General features: G+C 39.9%; 2 gene segments (V, D, J or C); both read right to left on the reverse strand.

Annotated features, from left to right (window-relative positions):
- Window positions 1-1,363: 1,363 nt before the first annotated feature.
- LOC100715643 (probable non-functional immunoglobulin lambda variable 5-48) lies at window positions 1,364-1,949 on the reverse strand. The segment is given in 2 exon segments: window positions 1,364-1,704; window positions 1,827-1,949. Coding segments are annotated over 2 exon segments (435 nt in total).
- Window positions 1,950-22,761: 20,812 nt separating this feature from the next.
- LOC100716213 (immunoglobulin lambda variable 1-40-like) lies at window positions 22,762-23,436 on the reverse strand. The segment is given in 2 exon segments: window positions 22,762-23,195; window positions 23,295-23,436. Coding segments are annotated over 2 exon segments (561 nt in total).
- Window positions 23,437-25,378: the final 1,942 nt, after the last annotated feature.

The following is a 25,378-nucleotide window of genomic DNA, read 5'->3' on the forward strand; positions in this document are numbered from 1 at the left end:
GAATAAATTGCAGGCTCAGAAACTCCTATCATGGTAAAAGAATATTTCATTGTGTCACTAAGGGACACTACGAAGTTTACTGGGCAGAAATGAAGAAGCACAGACACAAAGAAATTAATTACTTTGGAGAAAGAGAGATGCATGCAATGGTTTGAAACTGAAAACATAGCATATCTTTGGCTGTTTTAAATTGTGAAATTATATGAAGTTACATCTTTGTCTTGTTCCAAGTGAAACAGGATGACTCTCTCATAAGATAATGGCCATTTGAGGCAGCAGTTTAGGTGAGAGGCAAAAGCTCCAGCCTAAGGAAATGCAAGGTTGTGAGTTCAACCCATGGTACCAAAATAAATAAATAAATAAAATTTAAAAAATAATATCCCGTGCTTATAATTAAAGGCTTGAGCCCTAACAATGCCTTTGACAGATAATTTGAAATGTTTTGCCTACAAAGTTTTTGCACTCTCATAGTATGTTCTTTTAATATCAGAATTTTCACCTTAGTCAACAAAACAATTTACAGACTTAAAGTATTTTTAGACATTTTTGGTGTAATACACCAAAGAAATATATAAAAGCACCACAGGATTATTCATATGGATAATCAAAGAGTTACAGTCTTTCTAAAAATACAAATATTTAGTGATGATTGTTGTTATCTCCCTCTACTCATTTGTGTTTTTTCTACCTTACCTCCATAACAGTCAACTCTCAGCAGAGGCCTGATGCATTCTAAGCCATGGTGGATTCGTCTCTTCTCTCTTCCTTGTCCCACAACGTGGTTTGCTGTCCCCAGTTCCCTCCCACCTACCTCAAGCCGGTCTACTTCATTTTTCAACTGGCTTCAGGTGATTAAAAATCCATCAGTGTAACTCTGGGCCTGAGATTCTTCCTAAGCCTGTGTTCTCCATCACCAATTCATATTTCGGTGCTGGACACAGTGAAATACAGGCTGCAAGGGACACTGTTGACTCCAAGGGAAGGGCAGCTCTTCATTGGGAAATCTGTAAGTGTAGAATCCATGCTCTGTAGGGCACTTTTCTCCTGGAACGGTCCATGAACTCTGATTATTAGAGCATGTAAAAGATGATCTCATAATTTTTTTAAATAAACATGCCAGAACCATGTTGTTTCATGACATTTTAAAATCACTGGACTACAAAGCAAAATTCGGAGGACATCACACCTTTTTCCTGAGATTTTAGCAATATTGTCTGGTAATTTGGGATGATGAATGTTGTTACTTTGTAGTTAAACCCAATTTTAACTACTTACTTAGTGTAGACACAAGTTATGTTTCCCTTTCAAAAGGCTTCATATTCTACATTCCAGAGCAGGCTGGGGTTTTTGTGCCACTTGTCCATCAGTGGGTGTCACTGTGATAAGCACTGCTGTACCAGATGCTACAGTGATAGTCAGCTTCATCCTCAGGCTGCAGCCCAGAAATATGCAAAATGCCTACATTGGCTGAGATGTCTTTTGAACCAAACAAGTGACTGGGGATGTCAGACCCCCCTTTCTCATTGGAGTCTGAGTAGTAGTGTAGGAGAAACCTGGGAGGACTCTGTGGCTTCTGCTCATACCAGTACGTGTGCGCACCACTGACACTGATGTCACTTCTCAAGGTGCAATAAAGTCTGGCAGCTGCTCCAGGACATGCAGAGAGTGAGAATACCTGGGTCACCACAGTCTGAGAGAGGAAAACTGCAAATACAGACTATGGTGAATTACAGAACACTGACTAAGGTAATGTTTTACAAGACTCATAGCAGAAGACACCCAGTCAGGTTGTGACATTGCAGAATGTCTGCAAGGTCTGTTCTTACCTGAGCGGTGAGAGAGGAACAGGAGGAGAAGAGGAGTCCAGCTCATGGTGCAAACAGTCCCTGATCCCACAGTGCCTTGAGTTGGCCTAGCCATGCTTTTCTCTGCCAGGCCCCATGAGAGGAGCAGTTTATGCAAATATGTTTCCATCTTGTTTGCCCAGCTCCTCCTGAGGCTGATACTAGAGCTCAGCTCACACTGCAAAATGAGGAGGAAAATTTGATTTCCTCTTTGTGCAGGTCCTGAGAGGCAGCCTCTCATGAAAGCAGGCAGCCCTTGCTCAAAGAGCTCTCCAAGGTCACAGGTGACAGAGCACCTGAGACTGTCAGTGAGCCCTGGACCCAGTGCTCTTCCCAGGGTCACTTGTGTTAATAATTCTTTCATGTAGTTGTGCAGGACCGGCAGGTAGTCCCGCCACAGTGGTTCTTGCTGGTCTCAGGAAACTCATCTGCCCCGGCACTGAGGGCATAGAGCACATAATATCTCTCTCATGGATGATACAACCTTGAGCTTCTGTGACTGGAAATACTTTCATTGCGGTAGATTCTCACTGCCAGGAGTCTTGTTTTATATGTTTAGTATACCTGATGCTATGATTCCATAAAAATAACATCCTTTCCTGGATAAGTGATTCTCTTCTGAAAACACAAAGCAGGTTATTATCTGTGGGCCCTGTAAGTTCTTTTCAGTCTCTTGCAACCCCTGAGAAGTCTCTTAGTGCCCCATAGTCTGCTTTCATATGATTTTATTCTTCAGTTATAGTATCTTCTGTAATATATGATTTTAATTTTGTTGTTTTATAGGAAAGTAATTGGATAACAATACACTGTTATGATCTTAACAGAATAGTTCTAATGTGACTCCTAGTACAAGTCACAGACAAAGAAGTTTCTCTCTGACAAAGGAGGTACAAGCAAAAGAGCAAACCTTCCTTGTCAATGAACAAAGAGAACTGAGTACTATAAAAGAAACCAGTTGACATAGATTTTTAAAAGCAGAATAGAAGACAAATGATCAGGAAGTAGAACCTCAAATAATTCCCCAAATTATCTATTCCATTATTTGAAAAGTAAAATTAATAATTGTATATATATATATATATATATATATATATATATATATATATAACTGTATCTATAGTATCTATGTATCTATCTATCTATCTACCTACCTATCTATCTATTTGAGACAGGGTTTCTCTACACTGTTCAGTTTGACCTTGAGCTCAATTTGTAACCCAAGGTGGTATTGATCCTACAAAGATTCTCTTGACTCTGCTCCCCAGTGCTGGAATTAAAGGTATGTGCCACCAAGTCCAGCTTATGAAGTACTTCAAAGTATGTGATTTCTGTTCATGAGTTCTGAAAAGGCTTTATTTTAATTTCTTAAAAATTACTTTCCATTTCCTTTGATGATGTCTATTTACTCTCATTTTCCTTTTGTTGAATAACATGTGAAATCAATCACCATAGGGATTTTATGTTTGTTTAGAAAGTTACACTACAGAACTACTTCAGCACCGGGGTCATTTTAGTGGGGAAGACTAAGGATGGTCTTTCCTCATTAGCTTGTAATATTCCTAGTAATGGACAGGGTGATTTTTAAACTTATTTCCTAGGCATTTAAAAAGTGCCTCAACACAGGTGCATTAACAGTCTGAAGTGGTACCTGCTGTTAGTTTCTTCATTTCCTCTACTAATTTTCCAATAGACTTTTCCAGAAGAAATCGAAACACTTCCTTTTGAAAGCATTCAGGATCAGGTAAATTGTGTTAGACTTGAACCACTTGGTATGTGGCTTCCATCTGATGAAAGTCACCTGAATCCCTTGTCTCTATTACCCTCTATCTCAGTTTTTCCCTTTGAATTTTTGGCACAATGTTGACAATGGCTTCAGAAGGGAAATGCATGTTGGAAATGAAGTGATTATTAGGAATGAGGGAAATAGTGTTTCCTGTTATCCCACCTGGGCCATAGAGATCATCTACATCCACACTAGCTATGGAAGAGTTTCCAAATAAGTCATTTGCTTCAGAAGTGGAGGGCTGAGGCTGGGACCAAGACTACCCCTCTGCTTCTTTTAGTACTATGCTGATGGCTCATGTGCTCTTAACACTTGGATCCTCAGGCTCATTCTCTGGCACCTTGCCTAGGGCTTGTTGGCCTACCTCAAGGCTAAAGGAAGCATTGGTTCTCGAGAGATGTTGAATGGATATGACTAGTCTCTTAGTCTTTTAAAAAGAAAGATCTGCATGGTCACTGCAGAATCAATCACTAACCTCACTGGTGATTTACATAGATTTTAGAGCTGAGACTTTTGACCCTATGACTTAGACAGAGAAGGAGTGAGGAAGGACTCTCTAAGAGAAGTCACAATGGGGAAATGAAGGCATCTTTAGAGCTAGAGATTGAAGCCAATAGCCATGTGTATCTTCATAGGATAATGGGGCATGGAGATTGCCTTCCTCTTTATGATGTTCAGCAGGCTGCTCACTGTGTTTTACATCGTACAAGATGGGACTTTCTTGGTAGCTTTGTGAAATACAAAGTGATATATCCACAGATTGTGGTTCTGGTGTTTGTTTCTGTTTTGTTTTTGTCAGAAAGTGAGTTCACAAGAACTTTATGTTTTTGGTTACTTAGCAACTTTGGAGGAAATTTCTGCTAATAAAATTCCAAATTGACATCCAACATTGTTCAAAACTTCCAATGGTTCAAAAGAATATACTAGCCAGGTTACCTGCTATGAGTTCTTAGAAATCCATCAAAGTGAGTTCCTATCATCCCAAGGGGCATCAACTGAGGGAAAACATACCCATGTAACCCATTTTGTCAGCAGACAGGCTCCCAGGCTTCCAAAAGTGGTAAAGAATCGAAAGCTAGTTTAGTTGTAGAATAAGTTCAGTGACACTTGTCATGGCAAAAGAATATTTTCTATGGGATACTGAGGGACACTAAAGAATTTATTAGGTAGAAATGTAAAAGTACTTGCAAAAAGAAATCAAGTGCACACTCTTCAAAGAGAGTGGCCTGCAACCATTTGGAGCAGGTAATACATATGTGTTGTTGACTGTGTAAATCTGTGTAGCCTGTGAATGTGTATAAAGTTTCTTTTTGGTACTGATTCATGAGAAACAGGTTGACACATTCATAAGATAATGGCCAATTTTATAAATGAAAGACTTGAACCTTAACAATGTTTTTGATAGTTCGTATAGCATATTTTGCCTAAAATGTTTTTGAGCTCTCCTAACCTGTTCCTTCAAAATTAGGTTTCTGCCCTTTATCAACGAATAAATTTATAGGCCTACATTACCTTTAAGAAATTTTGGCTGTGATAAACCTAGAAGGAAAGGATAAATGATCATAAGGAGTGCTGATACTGATAATCTTGGGTAACTTTGACTGGTTCTTGGAGTTAAATCTTTCTAAAAGTACAAATATTTTAGTTATGATTTTCACTGTCTCCCTTCTAGCCATCTGTATTTCTTCTACCCTAACTCAACATACTCAGCTGCCAATAGTGGCTTGATGCCTTCTGAGTCATGGTGTATTCGCTCCTTGTCCCTTTCTTGTTCCACGGTGTGGTTTGCTGCCCCCAAGTCTCTCCCATATTCCCCAAGCCTATTATCTTATAGTGCATTTTGCAGCTGGGGCTCCAGGTGATTACATGGAATCCAGGTGAGCTCTACACCTGAGATTCCTCCTGAACCTGTGTTCTCCCTCACCGATTCATGTTATGGTACTACACACAGTGAGACATGGGCAGCATGAGAGGTGCTGACTGTGAGGAAAGGGGAGCTCTTTGGTGTGATATCTGCAAGTGCAGAGTGCAAGACCTCGAGACTACCATCCTTCTGGGATGGCCCCTGCACTCCGACCAGGAGAGCAAGAAAAGCCCAATCTCATTTTATTTGCAAAATGATAATAATAGCACCTTTCATGTAATTTTAAATTCATTGCACTAGAAACGAAAATTTACAGCCCATCACAGATTGTTTCTCCTGAGATACTAACAATATTTTTTTGTAATTTGGGATGATGAATGCTGTTACATTTTAGCTAATTCCAAGTATAATCAATGTAAATATATTTTATATTTCAAAAATGGGGTCATTGTCTAATTTCCAGGGCAGCCTGGAGCTTTTGTGCCACTTCTCCATCTATGGGTGTCACCGTGATAAGCACTTTTATGCCTGATGCTATAGTAATGGTCTGCTTTATCCTCAGGCTGCCGCCCAGAAATATGCAAAATGCCTGCATTGGCTGAGGTGACTTTTGAATCAGAGAAGCAGAATCTGGTTCCTTATTGGAGTCTGAGTAGTAGTACAGGAGAAACTGAGGAGGATGCTGTGGGTTCTGCTGGTTTCAGTACACTATGTAACTACCCACACTGATATCATTCTCAAGGTGCGTGCAAGTCTGTCAGATTCTCCAAAAGATGCGGAGAGAGGATAGTTGAATCGCTACAGGCTGGGGGAAGGAACCTGCACACAGACACATGTGGGTCTCTGGGAACAAATCAGAATTACATTTTCCAGGAGTTTTACAAAAAAATCACACAAAGGTTGAGCACTGACATCTGGTCTCTGAGGCCTGTCCCTTACCTGAGCAGTGAGAAATGGGAAGAAGGAATCACATAGTCCAAGAGATCTTTGATCCCCACCATAGGACTGGGTTGGCCCAAACTATTTTTTTGTTCCACGATTCTGGGAGGGGCTGTTGACGCAAGTGTGTTTTTATCATGATTGCACCAGTCTCTCTCTAAACTGTGGTGCTGGAGATTACATCCTATTGTGCAGCGGACTTTGAAGACTTGTTTCCCCTCTTGGGAGGAGGCACCTGCTAGTACAAGACAAAGCTCTTGCCCAAGATGCTCTGCCAAGGCAGAGAAGACATAGCTGCTGCATCCCAAGCAGTGAGGCAACGCCCAGCACAATGTTTGTTTGTTTGTTTGAGTAAACTGTTATTTTTTTTATTTAAAGAGGAAAAAAAAGAAAGGAAATAAAATTTTAAAAAACAAAGCAGTAAAAGGATATGAATAATACAGAATTTCAAGGAAAAAAATACAGTAAGATATTACTAGTTAATGGGTAACATATTGTCATCTTTGAAATAGTTGTCCAAATTATAAAATTAAGGCATGTAAAGTGAACATTCATATAATGAGATTGCAGACAGTGCCGATCAATGATCCAACAAAAGTTCAGTAATATGGATTTCCATCCTACACACTCAAACATACATGCAGTTATATCCCTTAGACCACCTTCCTTTCCTCTCTTTTTAATAACAATTACACTTTTTGGGTTTTTTTACTCCCACAATTATTATTATTTTTTGGAGAGAATAAAACCTAACGTGGCTAAACAAAACAGAATTGGTTAGAACAAAGGGATGGGCATAGTACAAAATGTAAAAATAGAATATCAGGTGATCTAAAATGGTTACCATTATGCCTCTTGCTATTTTTTTAAAAAGTTGCCTATATCGTCAGGTATAATAGAATTGATCAAAACAGTACAGAACAAGACGAATAAAACCTACACTGGAGACCTTACAGGATTTCAAAAGAAGATAATAATCAAACCATAAATGGGCATCTTAGTGAATCTTTTTGCCTTCAAATGGTTGCCTATACCCTCAAACGATACTATCAAACAAAATAGAATATAGTAAAATCTGACAGAACAAGATAGGATGAGCAATACTGGGGATCATATCAGGTTAACAGGAAAACAAAAAAGTTACTATAATATATCCCGCTATTTTTTAATTTAGTTTTCCCTTAATTGAAAAAAATGTAAGAAAAAAATAGATTAATTTTTTAAAAGGGTGGGATTGAGGTAAAGGAGGACATTGTATTAGAACAACACAGGGAAGAACTGAACAATTTAAGCATCACTGTGTTTCACCCCCAGATAATCTAACAAAATAGTAGTCACCATAGTGCCTCCTTCCTTGAATTATTTGAGTATAACTTCATATACTACAGCATCATGCATATCAAGTCAGTCTGAAGCTATTCAAGAGAATGAAGAAATATTTATAAATAAATGGACGCAGCTTGAGACCTTACTCATAAGTGAAATAAATCAGACTCACATGTATAAATACCGAATAGTTTCCCTAGTGTAAGAAATGATAAGAATACATAAAAGTATGTGGTAATCATGATTCCCAATCATATTGGTTTGAATCTATATAATGTTATCTCTCATAAATTGCAATGGTTTTAACCTGGGTTGTTTGATTTTAGTTTCGGTGATAGTATGAATAGCTAATCTGAAGAAAACAACACATCATAAAAGCTAGTGCTGATTTAATATCATCTTGTTTTGAAGTCCCATCAAGCTGTTGTATACCTGTTTCCACTGGTTTTAACATATGGTATCTTACTAAATTTTACCATATGCGATAGTATAAACAAAAATTTTTATAGGCAAAGAGATAATATAGAAACCATTGTTCGTTTTCTGTCAGCTGGTTCTAAACTGTTCTTACTGAGCAGCTGCCCAGAGACCACTACACACGCCTTCACGTCATAGCGCCGCCTTCTGGTCGTAAAACCCACTCCACACTGTAGCCCAGAAGCTGGAGAGTCCACCTGCTTTCTGCGTCTAACCTGTGTACAGTTCACATATGTTCTCATTTTTTAGAAATTAGATCGCAGCATTTAGTGCTGCGATTAGTAGATTTTGATGTGTTACTGAGTGTCTTACCTCCAGAAGGAATCGTGGGCTATGGAAGGTTCAAGAATGTTCACAAAGAACAATTTAAAACAGTAGTTCTTCCACTAAAGATGCTGAAGATTCCCTCGTATTATTTTACTGGCATATAATTTAATACATATGTATGTTTTATGTTTCATAACTTGTGTTGATTAAAGAACTATATTCCAATTTCGGTCACTTGTAAGCAGGTAGTTAGATGTTAGCAGCCTGAGATATGGGTTGGGGAGGCTTAAAAGTAGCGTGCTTTGTCAGTTATAGTTATGTAAAGAAGCAAAGGCTTTAATTTATAATACATTTATAATAAGTCATTAGGTATCTAACTCGAGTACTCCCACCAAACACAGTGACATTTTAATGTGATACATTGTCCTTATTCCATCCAACACTTGGCCATCTGGCTTTATATTTCCAAAAACAAGCCACACAGAATTCCTGGGTGCTATGACATCCAGGAACTCAGTATATCTAAGGATTTTACAAAGCTCAATTTTTCTTTTCTTTTCTTTTTTCATCAGTTCCTTTTCCCCTCTTCTCTTCTTACTGGCTCACTCATATGAAGTGTTTGCTGATCCCATTAATTTTTTTTTGACAAACTCATTGAGGATAAAGATGTTTAAAGAAGCTCCATGTCAGTTAAAAATGTGACACAAATAGCATTAAATATAAACATTAAAATGAATTTACTGAATAATCCCAAGAAAGGAGAAGTGGATAATAACCTGAAAATAATACATTTTCAGGTCAATTTTACAAATGTTGAATATTGCAGATTAATGCCAAATACAATTTCCAATTTTATATTAATTACTTAAATATTGCATTTCCATTTAGTGTAAAATAAATCACATGAACTATTTCAAATTATAATTAGATGGGCAAGTTATCTCTATTTTCTTGGACTTTCTAGGTTTCAGCACCAAAGTCTATGGACTTAAAATTCTTTAGTCCTGAGCTAACATGCAAAAATGGTCAACAAATGTAGAGTTTTTAAAGAGTTATGCTTACAGGCCTAGAATTGAATGAAAATTAATTAAGGTTAAAAATGTTTCATGGATATAAAATATTTTTCTTTGGTAAAACAAATGACAATTAACTTGTTGCTCATGATATAGCTATAAGCAGGTGTCTTTTTTGAGAATAACTGAGAAAAAATATTAGACCAAAATGTATTTATATTGATAAGCTATTGTACCTTCCAGATATACTGTATTTACAATGTTTAAACATGTCGAAATTTCACTGAAATGATATCATAAAAACTAAATTTTTCTGCAGAGAATGATTCTGTGTTTGGTAAAATCCAAAATGAGTTACTTTCTAGAAGAGGAAAAGTGTTTGAGGCCTGAAATTTATCAGATATAGATTTTACTGTTTTTTGTAAATTATAAAATGGTTAAGTTTTTTTTTTAAGCAAAAGTCTCATTCCAAATCAGGCACTGTCCTTCCCTCTCTTTCAGAACTCAAAGTGGGTGAAAAATCCCTGGAGTAAGCCTCCCTTCCACTTTCTATCATGTGGATTAAATGGATGGCCCTGAGAAGAAGGGATCACCTGAAATCAGTTTAAGGGTGCACACACAGTCTCACGCTTGGCCAAGGGCTGGTTTCTGTTGTGGGTCCTCCTCTGACTCTGCACTGTGTGTCCACCTCTTTGCACCATCCAGCAGTGGCACTGAGCCTCAGGATGGGCCTCTGAGCAGATCCAGGCAAATTTGTTCCCAAGGAGAGATCCTGAGAACTGGGCAAGCATTCAAGAGAGTTTGCATTATAAGTCCGTGTCTTTGGGGCTGGATTGGGTTCTTTTGGAACTAGTATGGTTTGCGGTATTTGTATTTCTTATCCACTGCTTGTGGCATAGGTGAGAATATGTGTCCCTCTTGGGGACATGAACAGTGAGAGCCCCTGAATCACCCTAGCTGGAGAAAAAGGCCTTGAAACCCACATTATACTCATGTTTAGAATGAGGAATGAAGATGGAAGGGCCATTCCAGAGGGTAGATACTGAAATCTCTATTAATCTGAACACAGTGAGAAGGATAAATAGAGGTGTCCTTGCTGCCCTATCGACATTGGAAGGATCCCCGGCTGCAGAGCTGAAGCTGGACTTTCTAGTGATTTTTTTTATTTCCTACTGAGGTCCAGACGCATATGGGCGGTGTTCATGTGGGAATTATATAAATTTGGCCCTTTAACCCTTCTATCATATTTTCCCCATGCCTTAGACTGTTAGAAGTAATACCTAAGTGACAGTGTGCTGTGGATTTGTCCCATGTCTCTGAACAGTTGTTCTAACATTGTACAAGAACCACTTAGCAACTCTCCAGGATTCAATGAAGTGAAACCACTTGAAATTCCTTGAGTCTTGTGGATCTGAAGGATCTGAAGCAACTCTTGGAGACCTCCTGGGCTGAATGTGGAGTCTAACAAATAACTAGTTTAACAAATAAATCCTGATTCATATTTGTAGCATTGTTAATGTATTTCCTAGACAGACTCACATCCATTGCTTGTGTTTTCACTGTTCATGTACATATGTATTTCTCTAGTATTTGATGAAATCCTCCAAAGTGTCCATAATTCATTTATAGCATTGAATGCTCTTAACCTCAACTGAGTGTATTTAATTAATAAAAGGAATTGCTTTCATGATCAACTGACTGATGAATTTATGTATTTTGAGTCTGACATGAGTTACATGGCTGGTTTAAGTGGCAATTACTTTACTAATTTTCTCTATAGGATTAAAGAAAATGATTAAAGACATTGTTAGGGATAAATGTGTTTTTGTTCTGTTCTATTCTGTTTTTTGTCACTGCAGTGGAGACTAAATTTGGTCTTGCAGATGGTCAACTGGGTCTACATCATCAAATGTGTCAGAAAACTCCCATCATGAAATGTGTCAGAAAACTCTGGACACATCAATGTGAACATTCCTGCTTATCAGTGTTTCTGGTCCAATATCCTATATTGTTTCTAGGAAAGGCTAGTGTTTATAACTCTTCTTGAAAAGAACATATGCCCTCACTGAATGAATCTGGAGGAACTTTCTCTTTTCAAGTTTGTTTAGATATGTTCTGTGACCTACAATATGATCTATCCTGAGAAGTAATCCCAGTTCAGTGGAGAAGAATGTACCTACGATCCAAAAGGTAATGTCACTGACAGTCTGAGAAGAGATATGACTGAGTTCATGGGTTCCTCATACTCCATAGCTGGTCGAGAAGTTTCACATCAGTCAGACTTATGTCCAGTCCCTTCTCAGAATCAGTTTTCCTGAACCATTTGCGATGGAGCAATTAAACCTTACACAGAACTGTCTTCCCTGGAGAATCAACTTTGCAAATATCTTTCAGAGCAGGAGACTTTTAGCAGTTCTGTTTTGCATCATGGCAAAAAATCTGAGATGATGGGCAGCATGTAAATACAAATCTACAAGTTAACCCAAATAATTTCTTTCTCAAACAGGTCACGCACTGCATTCAATGAGTGATAATTCTCCATTTGTTCATTCTCAATCTTTTATTAAAGTAAATACAGAAACATTCTTAATGTTGATTCTGATCTGGGAGGCAAAACAAAGCAAAAGGAGGCATAGTGGGCACTGGCTTTTACCCTATTACTCTATTGTCCAGAAGTAGGTTTGTTTTCCCATTACCTGTTGACAAAAATAAGACTCTGCAGTGCATACTTCAAGAGGGAAGAGCGTTCATTATGTGACTTGAAAAGACTTAAGTATGGAAAATCATGACACAATCTGTATACCTATATCTGCCTCAAAATCTCACATCCACTCACGCCCTTGATACTTTCCTGGCTCTTCAGAAAGCAATGGTTATAACCACTTAAAGAAACTATTGTAAGAAACTATTGCAATTCCCACATTCAAGCAGAAGAATGAGTAATTTCTTCTATAGTCAGAGAACCGCACCTTTGTTGATTTCATGCAATGACCACTGGGCAGAATTTAAAGCCTTTCCAGGTGACGTATCTTTCTACATTTACAGCAGACCTAGGAAAAGAAAACATTCCCTTCTCCCACATGTGGTGTCTGTGCAGAGAAACCTCTCCATGAAGCCCATTCCCTACTCCAGCAGCTTCTTGCTGAAACACTCTACTATTTTCGATTGTCCAGGCTTCTGTCCACTGTGCTCCCAATGGGTTGCAGACCATTCTGTCTTCTATGCATGTCCCTTGAGTTGCCTTTCACAGGTTTTAGAGTGATACATATCTTAAAGCACATAGACTGACAATTATTGCATGTGATAGTTCTCAGAATAATATATTTTCTGCATGGTTGTTTCTTCTTTCATCAACTTTATTCTCCAGAAGGCAGATAGAAAAGAGTCTCAGCTCTGGATTCTGGCATCTTGACCACCCTGCTCATGTGGCCTAGTACACATCCTTGGAAGATAAAGTATTTTACAGACACCAGAGGATTCAGAAACAACCCCAGGGGCATTCAGTTTTTGATATTTGACACATGCATCAAGAATGTATATTGGAGGATGCACAACCTGTTGTACAAATTGTGTTGGAAAATTAGACACTTTCAGATAATTAAACCTGAACCCATATCTCTCAACATGGACTAAACTAAACTCAAAATAGATTAAACATACTTTAGATGGGTCAAAATCTTAAAAGAGAAACAATGAACCCAAAGGGAAATAAAATAAACACTTGAAGTCATAGGTGCCAGCAAAGACTGTTTGAACAGAACTCCAATTAAAAATAAATTACAACTCAAATCAAAAATTAGAATTATATGAAATTAAAGCACTTGTGCATACCAAAGGAATCAATTAGTACAGGAAAGATCCAACCTTCAGACTGGGGACAACTTTTACCAGGTATTTCTCTGACAGAGAACTAATACCTAGATTACATAAAGAAAACAAAAACATTAGACCACCCTAAATAAAAGAGCCAGTCAAGAAACGGGCAAATGAAATGAATAGACACTTCTCAACAGTAAGTATGAACTCCTGGCAAACATGGAAAATGTTCAATATCTCTGCTCATTAGAGAAATGCAAATTAAAACCGTGCTAAGACTGCATCTTATATTGGAAAGAGTGGCAACTATCAAGACATCAAAGAATGCTGGAGTGGCTTTGGGGCAAAAAGCCTCCCAACTTTATCGATGGGAATGCAAACTAGTATGACCATTATGAAACCAGTATGGAGACAAAGAACTAAAATTAGAAATTCTTTTGGCCCACTATTTCCCTTCTGAGTGTCTTCTTCAAAGAGCTAAAGATATCACATTAGAGCAATATGTGCACACCATGGTTTATAGCAGCAAAATTCCTGATAGCTCAATTCTGGAAGCAGCCTGTATACATATCAACAGATGAATAGACAGAGAAAATATAGCATCTATTCATAACAGAATACTACTCAGCTTTAAAGGAGGATACATCCGAGACATTTGTAGGAAATCGTATATGCCTGAAAAATATAATGTTGAGTGAAATAAATAAGACATGCAAGTTTAAATACTACATAGTATCCCACATTTGAATAAGACAAAGTACAAATAAAAAGGAAAATAAAGAATTGATAGAAGGAAGCAAAGCGATGTTTTTCAAATGGGTGGTGGTCCAGGTGAATTAAGATGAAGAGATGTGGGAGGGAAAGGAAAGTAAAAATACTGAAGTTGAGTCACTTGCATGTCCCCATAGTAAATATAATCACTAAGTCAAGAACATGAGCTAGAAATAATAACAATGAAGCTGAAAATGGGGAAAGGGGGTTTAGAGGAGGGAGGAAGCTGGGTGGGAAAGGGAAGGGGATTAAAAAGGAATCAAGCTGTGTTATGTAAATGAACTGGCTCCCTAACTTAAGTGTTACTGCACAAAGAGGCACATAATTATAATTCCAGCAGGCAGGCAGGAGGCTAAGGCAAGGGGGATCACTGTGCATTGGAGGGACACCAGTGAGTTCAACACTAGTCTGGACCACGTAGTGATACCCGGCCTTAAATAGATAAGTAAATAAATAAATAAGTAAATATTTCCTTCATCTACTGCAAACACATATTAATTAAAAAGAAAGCACTGGTAACTATGATCCTTGTTACTTTGTGATTATGTTAAACGGTGGCTCTTTAAGCAGGTGTAGGCTTTGGATGTAAAGGATGAATTTGTTCTGGATTTCTCTGTCTTTGATTTCCCATTCATATTATTATATGGCAGTAGAAAGGTCCTCTCCACACATTAGTGCCATGCTCCCAGACTTCCAGACACATGCTAGTTCATACTGCTAATAATGTACCTATTCTGTGGTGTTTCATTATAGCAGCCCTAAATCAACTAAGATATTTCCTGTTTACAAGTAAGAAAAATAATTCAAATTTCAACACTCACTAAAACTGAGTGGATCATGATATGAGATCAAGCAGGTCCTATCCTCTGTCAATGACACGAGCAAGTTACAGAGGACTCAATAGGTTTAGATTTAGGGTCCACCTATCTATATATCATTTATTTATCATCTACTACCAGGAGAAACATGAATAGCTGGTAAAATTTTTCCTTAAAAAATGAGAAATATTTTCCTGTACCACAAGTTGTCTCTTTGCTCTGCTCCACTTGTTTTGTTTGCTGTTACTCCACTTATTGATTGTTAGTTTTGTGTGTGCGTGAGGAATTGGTGTTCCGAAATTCATTGCCAATGCTTATGTCTCAGAGAGTTTCACGTCTTTTCACGTGTAGCACATTGTTTCTGTTTTACCATTTATATCTTTGATCCATTTTGATTTTAGTTTAGTACATCTGAGAGACATGGGTCCAGATTCAATCTCCTGCATATGGATATCCAGCAGCCTGTATGTCTATGAACACATGAATGGACCAATAAAATCTGATGTTTGTACCCAATATAGTACTCATCTGTCATTACAAAGGTAAGTCTTGAGTCATGTGTAGTAAAATGCTTCATTTTGGGACTATACTTTTGAATGAAATAAATAAGATGCAAAAGCATAAATGTCACATGGTTTCTTTTATATGAGAAATCAAAAATTAAATAAATGGCAATATAAGGTCTAGAAAACAGAAAGTAGGGTGAGTGCGGGGCGGGCGCCGCAGAGCCAGGCATTGTGGAGCTCCGGTGCTTTGTTCCCGCTGCTGCGGCTCCTGGGCCCCGGGACTCCAGAGTCACCGGCCCCACTGGGCCCTTCCCGCCTCGGTCCAGGACGGCGCCTCGCTGAGCCGGGGGGGGGGGGGGGGGGGGGGGGGGGGGGGGCCCCGAGGGCGACCTGCGCAGCTTCAGGACCTGAGGAAAAAAACAGTGAATGGAAAGGACTGGCTTCCTTGGCGGCGGGCACTAGAAACGTGTGCAGTAATTAAAGAGCCAAAGATTTGAAGTGCTCCCGTCTATAGGCAGCTGTTAATCTAGTGTCTACCTTTGGAGTTAAGCATGATGTGAATATTCCATGGATTTGGAGCATATGTGGACCTGTGAATCTGCCCAGCATGATGCTTTCCAGGCTCATTTTTGTGGAAACATACAAGATTTTCATTGACAGATCCTGACATTCAGAACAACAGAGTCTGGCCACGCCACTCCTGTATCAGATCAACGATGAGTTGGAATACAAAACCACAGAGGGCTCCACCGTATTGTAAAATTCAGCCTGCCTTTTCTCTGCCCTATGCATCGAACCAACTTTCCAACACATCTCAAAGTTCTTTCAGTTGTCCTGCAAGTAACCAGGAACCCTACATGTATCAGTAATTCAAATGCAGTGTCATAGCCTCTGCCAAGTGTCAGAAATTACAATGTTACTCTTCAAGTCCCTGCTTCTACTATGCCTAGCAGAACAGTGGTGACCTTGCAGACTTCAGTAGAAAGAACAGTATACACAAATGCTAAAGGACCCATGCAACTAAATCAAAATTTGCAGGTGACTTCAGGAGTTATACAAAACCTAAGATTGAATTCTTCAATGATGAATTCTACACGCCCCCCCCCCAATAGAGGCAACTGTGTCTTACCAGACTCACTTAGGAACAAATCTAGCTAATTCACACACACTGCAGACTCAGCATACAGCATCAGACACATACTCCATGCAGCTGCAGGCGACTCATAATTCAGCCAGAGACCCTGTACCTTTACAGGGAAATCAAGGATTGTTGCAGTTGTTGAAAAATCAACAGGTTGATTGGCCACAACAACATGCATCTGATGAACCAGCATTCTTGGACTACAGACCACTCCCAAAGCAACATTCCTACCCAGCGCAAAGTTTCATACCAGATCCCACTATTCACAAGAACATCCTCATGCCTTCTGTACCATCACAGAGCACACATAACCAACTCCCAACCTCTGCTCTGTCAAATCAAGCCACAGCATTATATTATCACTATTCCCTACAAAGCAGCACAACTGCAGATACAGAAGCCAGCCCATGCATGGCAACATGTCACCAAATGTGCAACATGCCATGAATGTGCAACATGTCACCAAAAATTTGTCCGTGGAAGTTCCTCAGAGTCCAGAGACACACTCGTCTGAAGCAAAAAAGAAAAAGATTTCTGTCAAGGTTTTCAGCAGCAGTGGCAAAGCACAAATGATAATCTTGCAGCATTAGGGAATTTCCGTGACATAAAATTCAATGCTAATGTCAGACATTTTAGTGAGCCAACTAGATGTGTGGATGGTGTTCAGACTTCTTGTATTCCAAATTCAAGTCAAGGAGTTGACACAGCTATTACAAAAGAAAAGCTAGCAAGAGATATTAAGTCATTAGTAGAAATCAAAAAAAAGTTTTCAGAACTGGCAAGGAAAATTAAAATTAATAAAGATCTGTTGATAGCAGCAGGTTGTAAATCAGTTAATAATAGCTCGGCCAATGAGCCAGCTCAGCGTCCTGAATTCTTAGTAAAAGACATCCCTGCTAAAACTCAGTGTTCCATGGAACTGGTAAAAACATGTCTTAATCTTTGGAAAGATGAACCATCAAAAATGGCAGAAGAAAAGTCTTCAAATCCTGCCGGGGAGAAACAGGCTACTGAGATGACAGATGCGTCCACTGGAATGTCAAAGCCCCCGGAAGTCCCTGTGGAGAATCCTCCTTCAATTGAGAGAAATCCTCAGAACAAAGCAGTAAACCCATTGCAAGAAGCAGCTTTGTCCATGCTAGTGCAAAATTATGAGCCTTCATGTGCAAATGTAGCAAAGAGGACAGAACTCCAGATTGCTGTAGTGTCGCCCTTGATTCTTTCAAATGTCATCAAAGAAATAACACCTGGAACTCTGTCTGAGCCAGTGTATCCTGTTATCAAAGAAGGCAGCATTTGTAGCTTACAGAATCAGCCAGCAGCAGAAAATGCAGTGATAACTGCTGTTTTGAAGGTTGATGTTACCAAGCCAGTAGTGAGTCCAACGTCAACCAAGGTTAGAAGGAAAAGTAGAATGAGCCAAGTAATGGCAATTTACAAGATGTGCCCAGTGCTCATGCGGAACAGGGCTGTGGTCTAAATGGTTTGCAAACCTTGCCTAAACCAAAGGACAGAGCTCTTGTGAGTGATGATTTATTACAGATTGAAAATATTTGCTCTCTTGTTGAAGGGGATGTATCATATAATTCCAAGATTGCAAAGATGTTCAGCTCTTCCCCTTTGGAAAAGGTTGAGCCATCAAAAGTTTCTCCGCCCAGTCAAAAGTAATTAGTACTACATACCAAAAAGAACCAGTAGAACCAGCCACTGAGAGTAAAGACAGTAAATATATACCATACACAGACTTTCCATATGCCATTGCCGTGGTAAGGAGGGAAGAAAAACAGGAACCTGTAGGTTCCTCGTTTGTGGAGCCAGGGGTTCTAGAGAAAAACAACTCAGACAGGACCCCTGAGGATTTGGACACCCCTAGGGATGCACGCTATTCTCCAGCTGCTGCTGCTAAGCAGGACATTTCCTCTGAGGACTTCAACAATTCCAGTGGTGGCCCTGCCCAGCACCCTGCAGTGGGTGACAGTCAGGACCACCCCACCTGCCTCAATGACCAGCTGTCGGAACTTTTAAAGGAGTTCCCTTATGGCATCGAAGGCCTGAACCCATTTGGGAGTTCTGTGAGCCAAAAGAAGGCAGAACAGGTCTCAGAAGATCAGACTGGTGGTAAAGTCAGTTTTCATACTAAGGAACCCACAGACCAACTAAAAATTATAGTCCTAAGCTCAGAACAAATGAAAGAATTATTTCCCGAACAGCAAGAACCCCGTGATACAGACACACTCCAATGCCATGAGGTAGACAGATCAGCAGAACCTCCCAAAAAAAAGTGTGTCACAGAAGTTGAGAGCCAGTGTGGCCCCTTGATTCCCCCCAGAGGAGAAAATCCAGATTTTCCAGAGGATATGGACAAAATCTATTGCTGTGCACTGGGCTGGCTTGCAATGATTTATGAAGGGGTCCCCAAGTGTCGCTGTAACATTGTGGAGGTGAATAAGGGGGAGGTGCAGCAGGCTCCGTGGAAAACCAGCAATTGTGAACAAGGACAGCAGACCATTACTGCGGGCGTCACTGCTGCTCAGTGTGATGATGTCTTGCCTTATCCAAAAACACCTCCTGCTGCTGTACCTGAGAAGTCACACTTGACTAAAAAAATGACAACAATATAAAAAATGCATCTAAACCCAGGCAGGACAGCACACCAAGCAAGACACAGGAGCTACCTGATCAGGTTCCCCCTAAATGTAAAATCAGTGATAAAGATGCATGCGGAAAAAAATGTGGGGCCTTGGCAAATGAGGGGCAAGAATTAAATGGCCAGTTGTCATCTAAAGACAGTAAACTAGGTTCCTCACAGAGGAATAAAGGAGTAAAACTCAAATTTCATGAGGTCAAATTCCAATCCAGCAGTCCTGACCAAGCTTTGAAGGAGGAGGGTCCCCTGAAGAAACACACACTGCAGAACTCAGATCCACTGGACCCCAAAATGAGTCTTTTCCCAAGTAAAGACCCATGTAGGAATAATGGCTCTTATGTACAGTCCTCTTCAGAAAAAAAATTAAAATCCAAAGAAAGCTGTCCCCAAGAAGCACATTTGGAAAAAAGGAAGTTAGAACAAGAGGAAGTAACAGGTTTGGAGATGAAAAAGAGGAGATCCAATAAAGAAGAACAGAATAAAAATGCAGGAGTGACATACAAGTCATGAAATAGTGTGCCAAACCCGAATGAGCAAGCCATTGTCAGAGAAAGTACATTAAAGTCCTCAGACTTCAGGAACACAGGTGAGAGACCCACAAATAGGGACAAGACAGCATCACAGTCACAGTTGTCAAATGTTAAGGACACTAGGGAAAGAGTCAGCATTAGACAGCAGACAGTGTCTAAGATGCAGGCCTCGAATGCCAAGGACACAAGGGAGAGAGCCGTAGTTAGAGACAAGGCCGTATCACAGACCCAGGCCTCACATGCCAAGGACACTAGGGAAAAAATCACTGCTGAAGAACAGGCAGCACAGATGCAGGTCTCAGACACCAAGGACACAACGGGGAGAGCCACAATTAGAGATAAGATAGCATCACAGGCACAGGCCTCATGTGCCAAGGACACTAGAGAAAGAAACAGTGTTAAAGAGCAGACAGCACAGACACGGGCCTCAGATGTCAAGGACACAGAGGGAAGAACCACTGTTCAAGAGCAGAGTGCACCACAGACACAGGCCTCAGATGCCAAGGATGGTTCTTGCAGGCTTAAGAAAGTAATAACACTGCAGGAATACTTCCAGAGGAAGAGGCAAAACGGGCCGATGGCTGAAACTGCCAAGAAAATCTGTTTGGAAAATGTTTCAGGCAATTTCACATCCACAAGCCCCACTACAGATTGTGCACAAGTAGAAAGTTGTGGAAGATTGAATGGTAAAGGTGGCAGCAGTTTAGAGACCTTGAAAAAGTCCTCAAATGTTTGTGCTAATTGTGGTAAAGACCTTAAAGCCCACCTTGCTGAGGAGTCTAAAACGTGTGCCCTTTGGAACCATGTGAAAGGGAGAGCAGATGGTAAACAGCCAACCAAAACCAAAGTAGACAAAACCTTGTACAACATTAGCAATGAGATGTCTCCCCAGTCAAAACAACAGAGAAAGTCATACTTGAACCGAGTGAACTTCAGGTGCACAGAGTGTGAACGCATCTGTATTAGCACATTCACCGGTTCCTCCTGGAAGCTTGGGAAACGTGAAAACCAGGAACACAAGCCTATGGCTTCTTTCCCAGGGAAGGACTCTGCTTCAAAGCCAGGCCTGCTGGAGTTCAAGTTATGCCTGGATGTACCGTTAAAGAATACAAACTCTACTGAGGACAAGTCGACTCTCAATGCTTACCCTGAGGAGCAGGTCACCGCGCAAGTTTCAGGAATAAAAAGTTCAAGAAAAGACTGGATAAAACGTGTAACTGAGAAGACGATGCAGAAAGCCATCCAAGAAAATGGTGTCCATTCAACACTTCTTCAGCGAAGTACCAGTGCGGATGGACGAAAAGCACAGCAGAACCTGACGAAGGAGTCCCGGACCATGTTCCAGACCTACAAGCAGCTGTACCTGCAGAAGTGGGGTGGGGACCTGGGCAGCAGCCCCAGCAGGTGACCACACAAACTGCCTCATGGCCCTGTGGCTTCCTGTCATTTCCTCCCTAGTCTCTTCAGGCGTTGCTTGGGATGGCTGCAGTGGTGAGCGCCCAGGACATTGGTTACCATGAAGTGTTAGTATTTGTGCTTTGTATCAATCACTTGACAGCCCTGTGGGTTGGCACCTGTGAGATATGGTGGTGTGTGTCAGGGAAGTTTGATCTCCTGTATTGTGAAGCACATTTACTGTTATTTTCTGGAGGCTTTTGCACATCACATTTGAAAATGCCAGCTGCCCATCGGAAGTTTCCGGAGTCCTGTGCCACATTGGATCACTTGTTTATTTAACTGAGTTTGTACATACACTTTTCTTTCTGAGCAATGTTGGTAAAACTTATTTTTTCAGATGTACCCACTGTGAAGATCAAAATACATTCTTAAGTATTTTGTACCTAATTGTAAGCTTTTTTCCAGGGGTCTTGTTTAACTGTTAAACTGAACACAATTGTTAAACTGAACACTTGTTAAACTGAACACAATTTTTTTGATAATTAGCATTACTTTTCATACTTAGAATAAACATTTATTTTAAAAAAAAGAAAGTAGTGAGATGTATTTTTTGCAAATGGGATGGAAACCAAATGAAGAAGAGAGAAGGGAAAGAGAGAAGGAGGCAGAAAAAGGGATGAAAAATGTACTGGAATTTTTATCTATGTGCACCAGTCACTCATAAGGAATATGATTGTTGTGTACTGCCAAGATGTACTAATAGAATTAAATATTGAATAAAAAATAAATAAAATGAATATCACCCAACTAGGTTATATTTCTATTACAGTGGAGCTATAAAATCTAACTTTATATTCGTATAGTTGGTAGAAAGCTCCCTAAGGGGCGATGGACTCAGGGACCACAAATTCATCACGCGTCCTCTGTAGGATCAGTTTTAATTCAGCATGGCATGGAAGGATTTCAAATGTAATTTGTAGAGTGAAAGAAGCCATCTAAAAAGATATATATATATATATATCACAATTCTCTTTATAAATCTTATGAAATGGAAACACTTTAACATTCAAACAGAAAGAATTAGTTGATTCCTGGGATATTACGATGACTGGAGATGGAGGATTCCCAGGGACACAAGGAATATGGTGTGGGGCTTGTTGGATTCACTGATCTGATAGCATGAGTTTCTCAAAGGAACAAAAGTATCTCAAAATTTATTAAAGTTTTCACTGTAATTATGGCTAGTTTGTTATCTATTCAGTATTCAAAATAAGAAAAGATATGTAAAATTAGTCTGCCAAAAGAAGCACTGGTGTGTGGTCCAAGGAGAAGAGGACAGTTCTTGAACTCTTGAAAATAGGAAAACGATGGGTGGTGGAGACAAAGGACTCCCTGGGAGAGGTCAAGTATGAGAAGAGCAGCGTTGGACTGGTCATCACATCCCCTGTGCTTCAGGAGACAGAGACCACAGGATTCTTCTCGATTTATTTATGCTAAAGAGGGGCAAGACCCAGTGTTTACATGGAAAACTTTTCCTAGGAACAGCCTTCCGGTGAGTGACTCAGAGAGCAGAAATGAGGAGGAACCTTGGCCCAAGAGTTGTCTTTGGATGTGCCTGGGACTACACTAGAAGCCAAAGTAGAAATGAGAGGTCGAGCCTAAGCCACAGGCCCTCAGTGTTCACTCTTCTGGAAGAAGAGGAAGATGTTTTTGTCTTAACTTCCCCATGAAGCTGGAGCACTGTGTGAGCATCAAAGCTTTTATCATAGGATTGACAGTAATAATCAGCCTCATCCTCAGGTTGGAGCCCACTGATAGTCAGGGAGGCTGAGTTGCCAGATTTGGAGCCAGAGTATCGACCAGAGATCCCTGAGGGTCGATTGCTATTTTCATAAATGATGAGTTTGGGAGACATTCCTGAGAGCTGCTGGTACCAGTGGGCATAATAGCCAGAACCCAAATTGGTGCTGCTTCCAGTGCAGTAGATGGTGACCGTCCCTTCTAGAGGCCCAGACACTGAGGGCGGCTGACTCAGCACTGCCTGGGCCCAGGACCCTGCAAATGAAAAAGACACAGAGATGGTAATCTAATGCTCAAAGAGAAGAGAAGTCTTCCTAGTTTCCTAAGCTCTTTCCTTGCCTGCTATCTAGTCACCTGTGCAATGAGCCAAAAGGATGAATAGGAGAGGGGACCAGGCCATGGTGGAGATCATCCCTGAGTTCTGCCTTCTGTGCCCCACAGGAGAGCAGTGTCCCTCAGGTTTCTGTCTCACCCTCTTCATAATCTGAGAGGTGGTGGTGTCTGCACCCATGCAAATGAGGTTCTCAGCAGGTTTCTGATCTTACCCTGGGCTCCTGGCTCAGTCTCCTGTGACAGAAAGAGCTGATTGGGTGGGTAAGAGTGGAACTGACTTTGAAGATGGGACAGTTTGCAACTGTGACACTGGAGCAAAAATAGGTGTGTGTGTGTGTGTGTGTGTGTGTGTGTGTGTTATATTTACACTTCTGATCACCACTCAACAATGGGCTGCGGATGCCCCCTAATGTCCAGGCCCTGACACACCATGTTGTGATTTAGTGACTATGGCCTCTCAGGGATAGATTTGCCTCCCCATTCCTTCTAAGTCATCACCAGTCTGGCCCTTTGTGACTTCCCAGTACCTCAGGAAGCTGGGAGGGTGATTCTGCAAGACGTCCTTGGCTTCTGATCCTGGCAGAGGTGGATTATATCATTGCAATCATCTTATAATCTCAAAGAATCATTGTATTTGTGAGTAGATTTTCTGTGACATAGAACCAAGTACAGTGATTTTTTTATTTCACCACTAGCTAAGTCTATTGTGATTTTAGCAATGGGCAAGTCTAAAGTCTCTTTGTTTTTTTTATTTTTCTAAAGTCTCTTTGAAGTCAAAATCATGGAAGAGCCTATTACCTTTAGCTGCTCTTCATATGATTAACAAATGGATAACACAGTGCATGATACTAAGTCAGGTGCTCATTAATTATTGGAGTACTATGAAGTTCACAATGAGATACAACTTCATTCTCACTAAGGTAGCTATAAGGAAAATAATAGATAATATCTTTGCTGGTAGCAATGTGGAAAAATAGGAAATTTTGTAAAATAGATATTTTAGTCCATAGAAATGTAAATTGCTACAGCCATTTTAAAAGGCATTAACATACAGTATTTTCTCTAATAAACTTTCTGTGTTACCCTAAAATTCCTCTCCTACTTACTTTGCAAATAGAGATGAAAACCCCGAAACCACAAAAAAACTTGAAACCTTCATACATGTTAAATTTCATCACTAGATGTCCTCCAAATCCTCCTGTGCTCATAGGTGAAGGTTTTGGGATATGATCGATCGTGGGATGTGAGAATCATACGTGTATTAGTCCACTGATAAGGATGTAGGTGACTTGGTGTTAGCAGGTGGTATCTGTGTGGAAGAGGTGGGTCAATAATGGCAGAATTTGAAAGATTTATGTATTCCCAGCTTCTGTCTTCTGTGTCTCTCTCTGCCTCTCTTTCTCTCTCTCCCCTTCCTACTCACCAAGTCATGAACTGTTTCTTCTCTGCTACTTAAATTCACATCTTATTCTCATCATTTTGATTTTCTTCTGTTCTTGTAAAATGGCATTGCTGACATCTTGAACATTACACCTTTATTAGTCCTTAAAGCATATTTCCATCCACCCTGAAGAAATCATAGTAGATATCATCCTTGGAGATTTCCTTCAAACACTTTAGTCCTGAATTAACTAGCAGGTATGGTCAAGAAACACAGATATTTTAAAGAGTTAAACTTACAGGTCTAGAATTCAATACAAGTTAAGTTTGAAAACGTTTCATGGATTTAAAATATCCACACAAGCAACAATTAACTTGCTATTCATTATGTAGATAAAAGCAGGTGTGTTTTTGAGAATTATTGAAATAACTGAGAAAAAAGGTATTGGACCAAAATGTATTGATAAGGTATGTATCTTCCAGAAACACAGTATTTATAATGTTCAAACATGTTGAAATTTCATGGAAATGATATAATGAAAACTAACTTTTTATAGACAGAGTGATTCTTTTCTTTATACCTGGCTGGAAGCAACAAAGGTCCAACTGCAGTGACTTGCACTGCAGGTGTCCTAAAGAGGTGAAGAATGAAGAAAAACCTGCAATAAAAGACCACACATTTGACCTCTAGGTGTTTGTTTCACATGCTAACATTCTTGTTTCCC

Source organism: Cavia porcellus, unplaced genomic scaffold, assembly GCF_034190915.1.
Source record: "Cavia porcellus strain 051 isolate PalLab524CR breed Dunkin Hartley unplaced genomic scaffold, mCavPor4.1 scaffold_16, whole genome shotgun sequence".
NCBI classification, from domain to species: domain Eukaryota; kingdom Metazoa; phylum Chordata; class Mammalia; order Rodentia; family Caviidae; genus Cavia; species Cavia porcellus.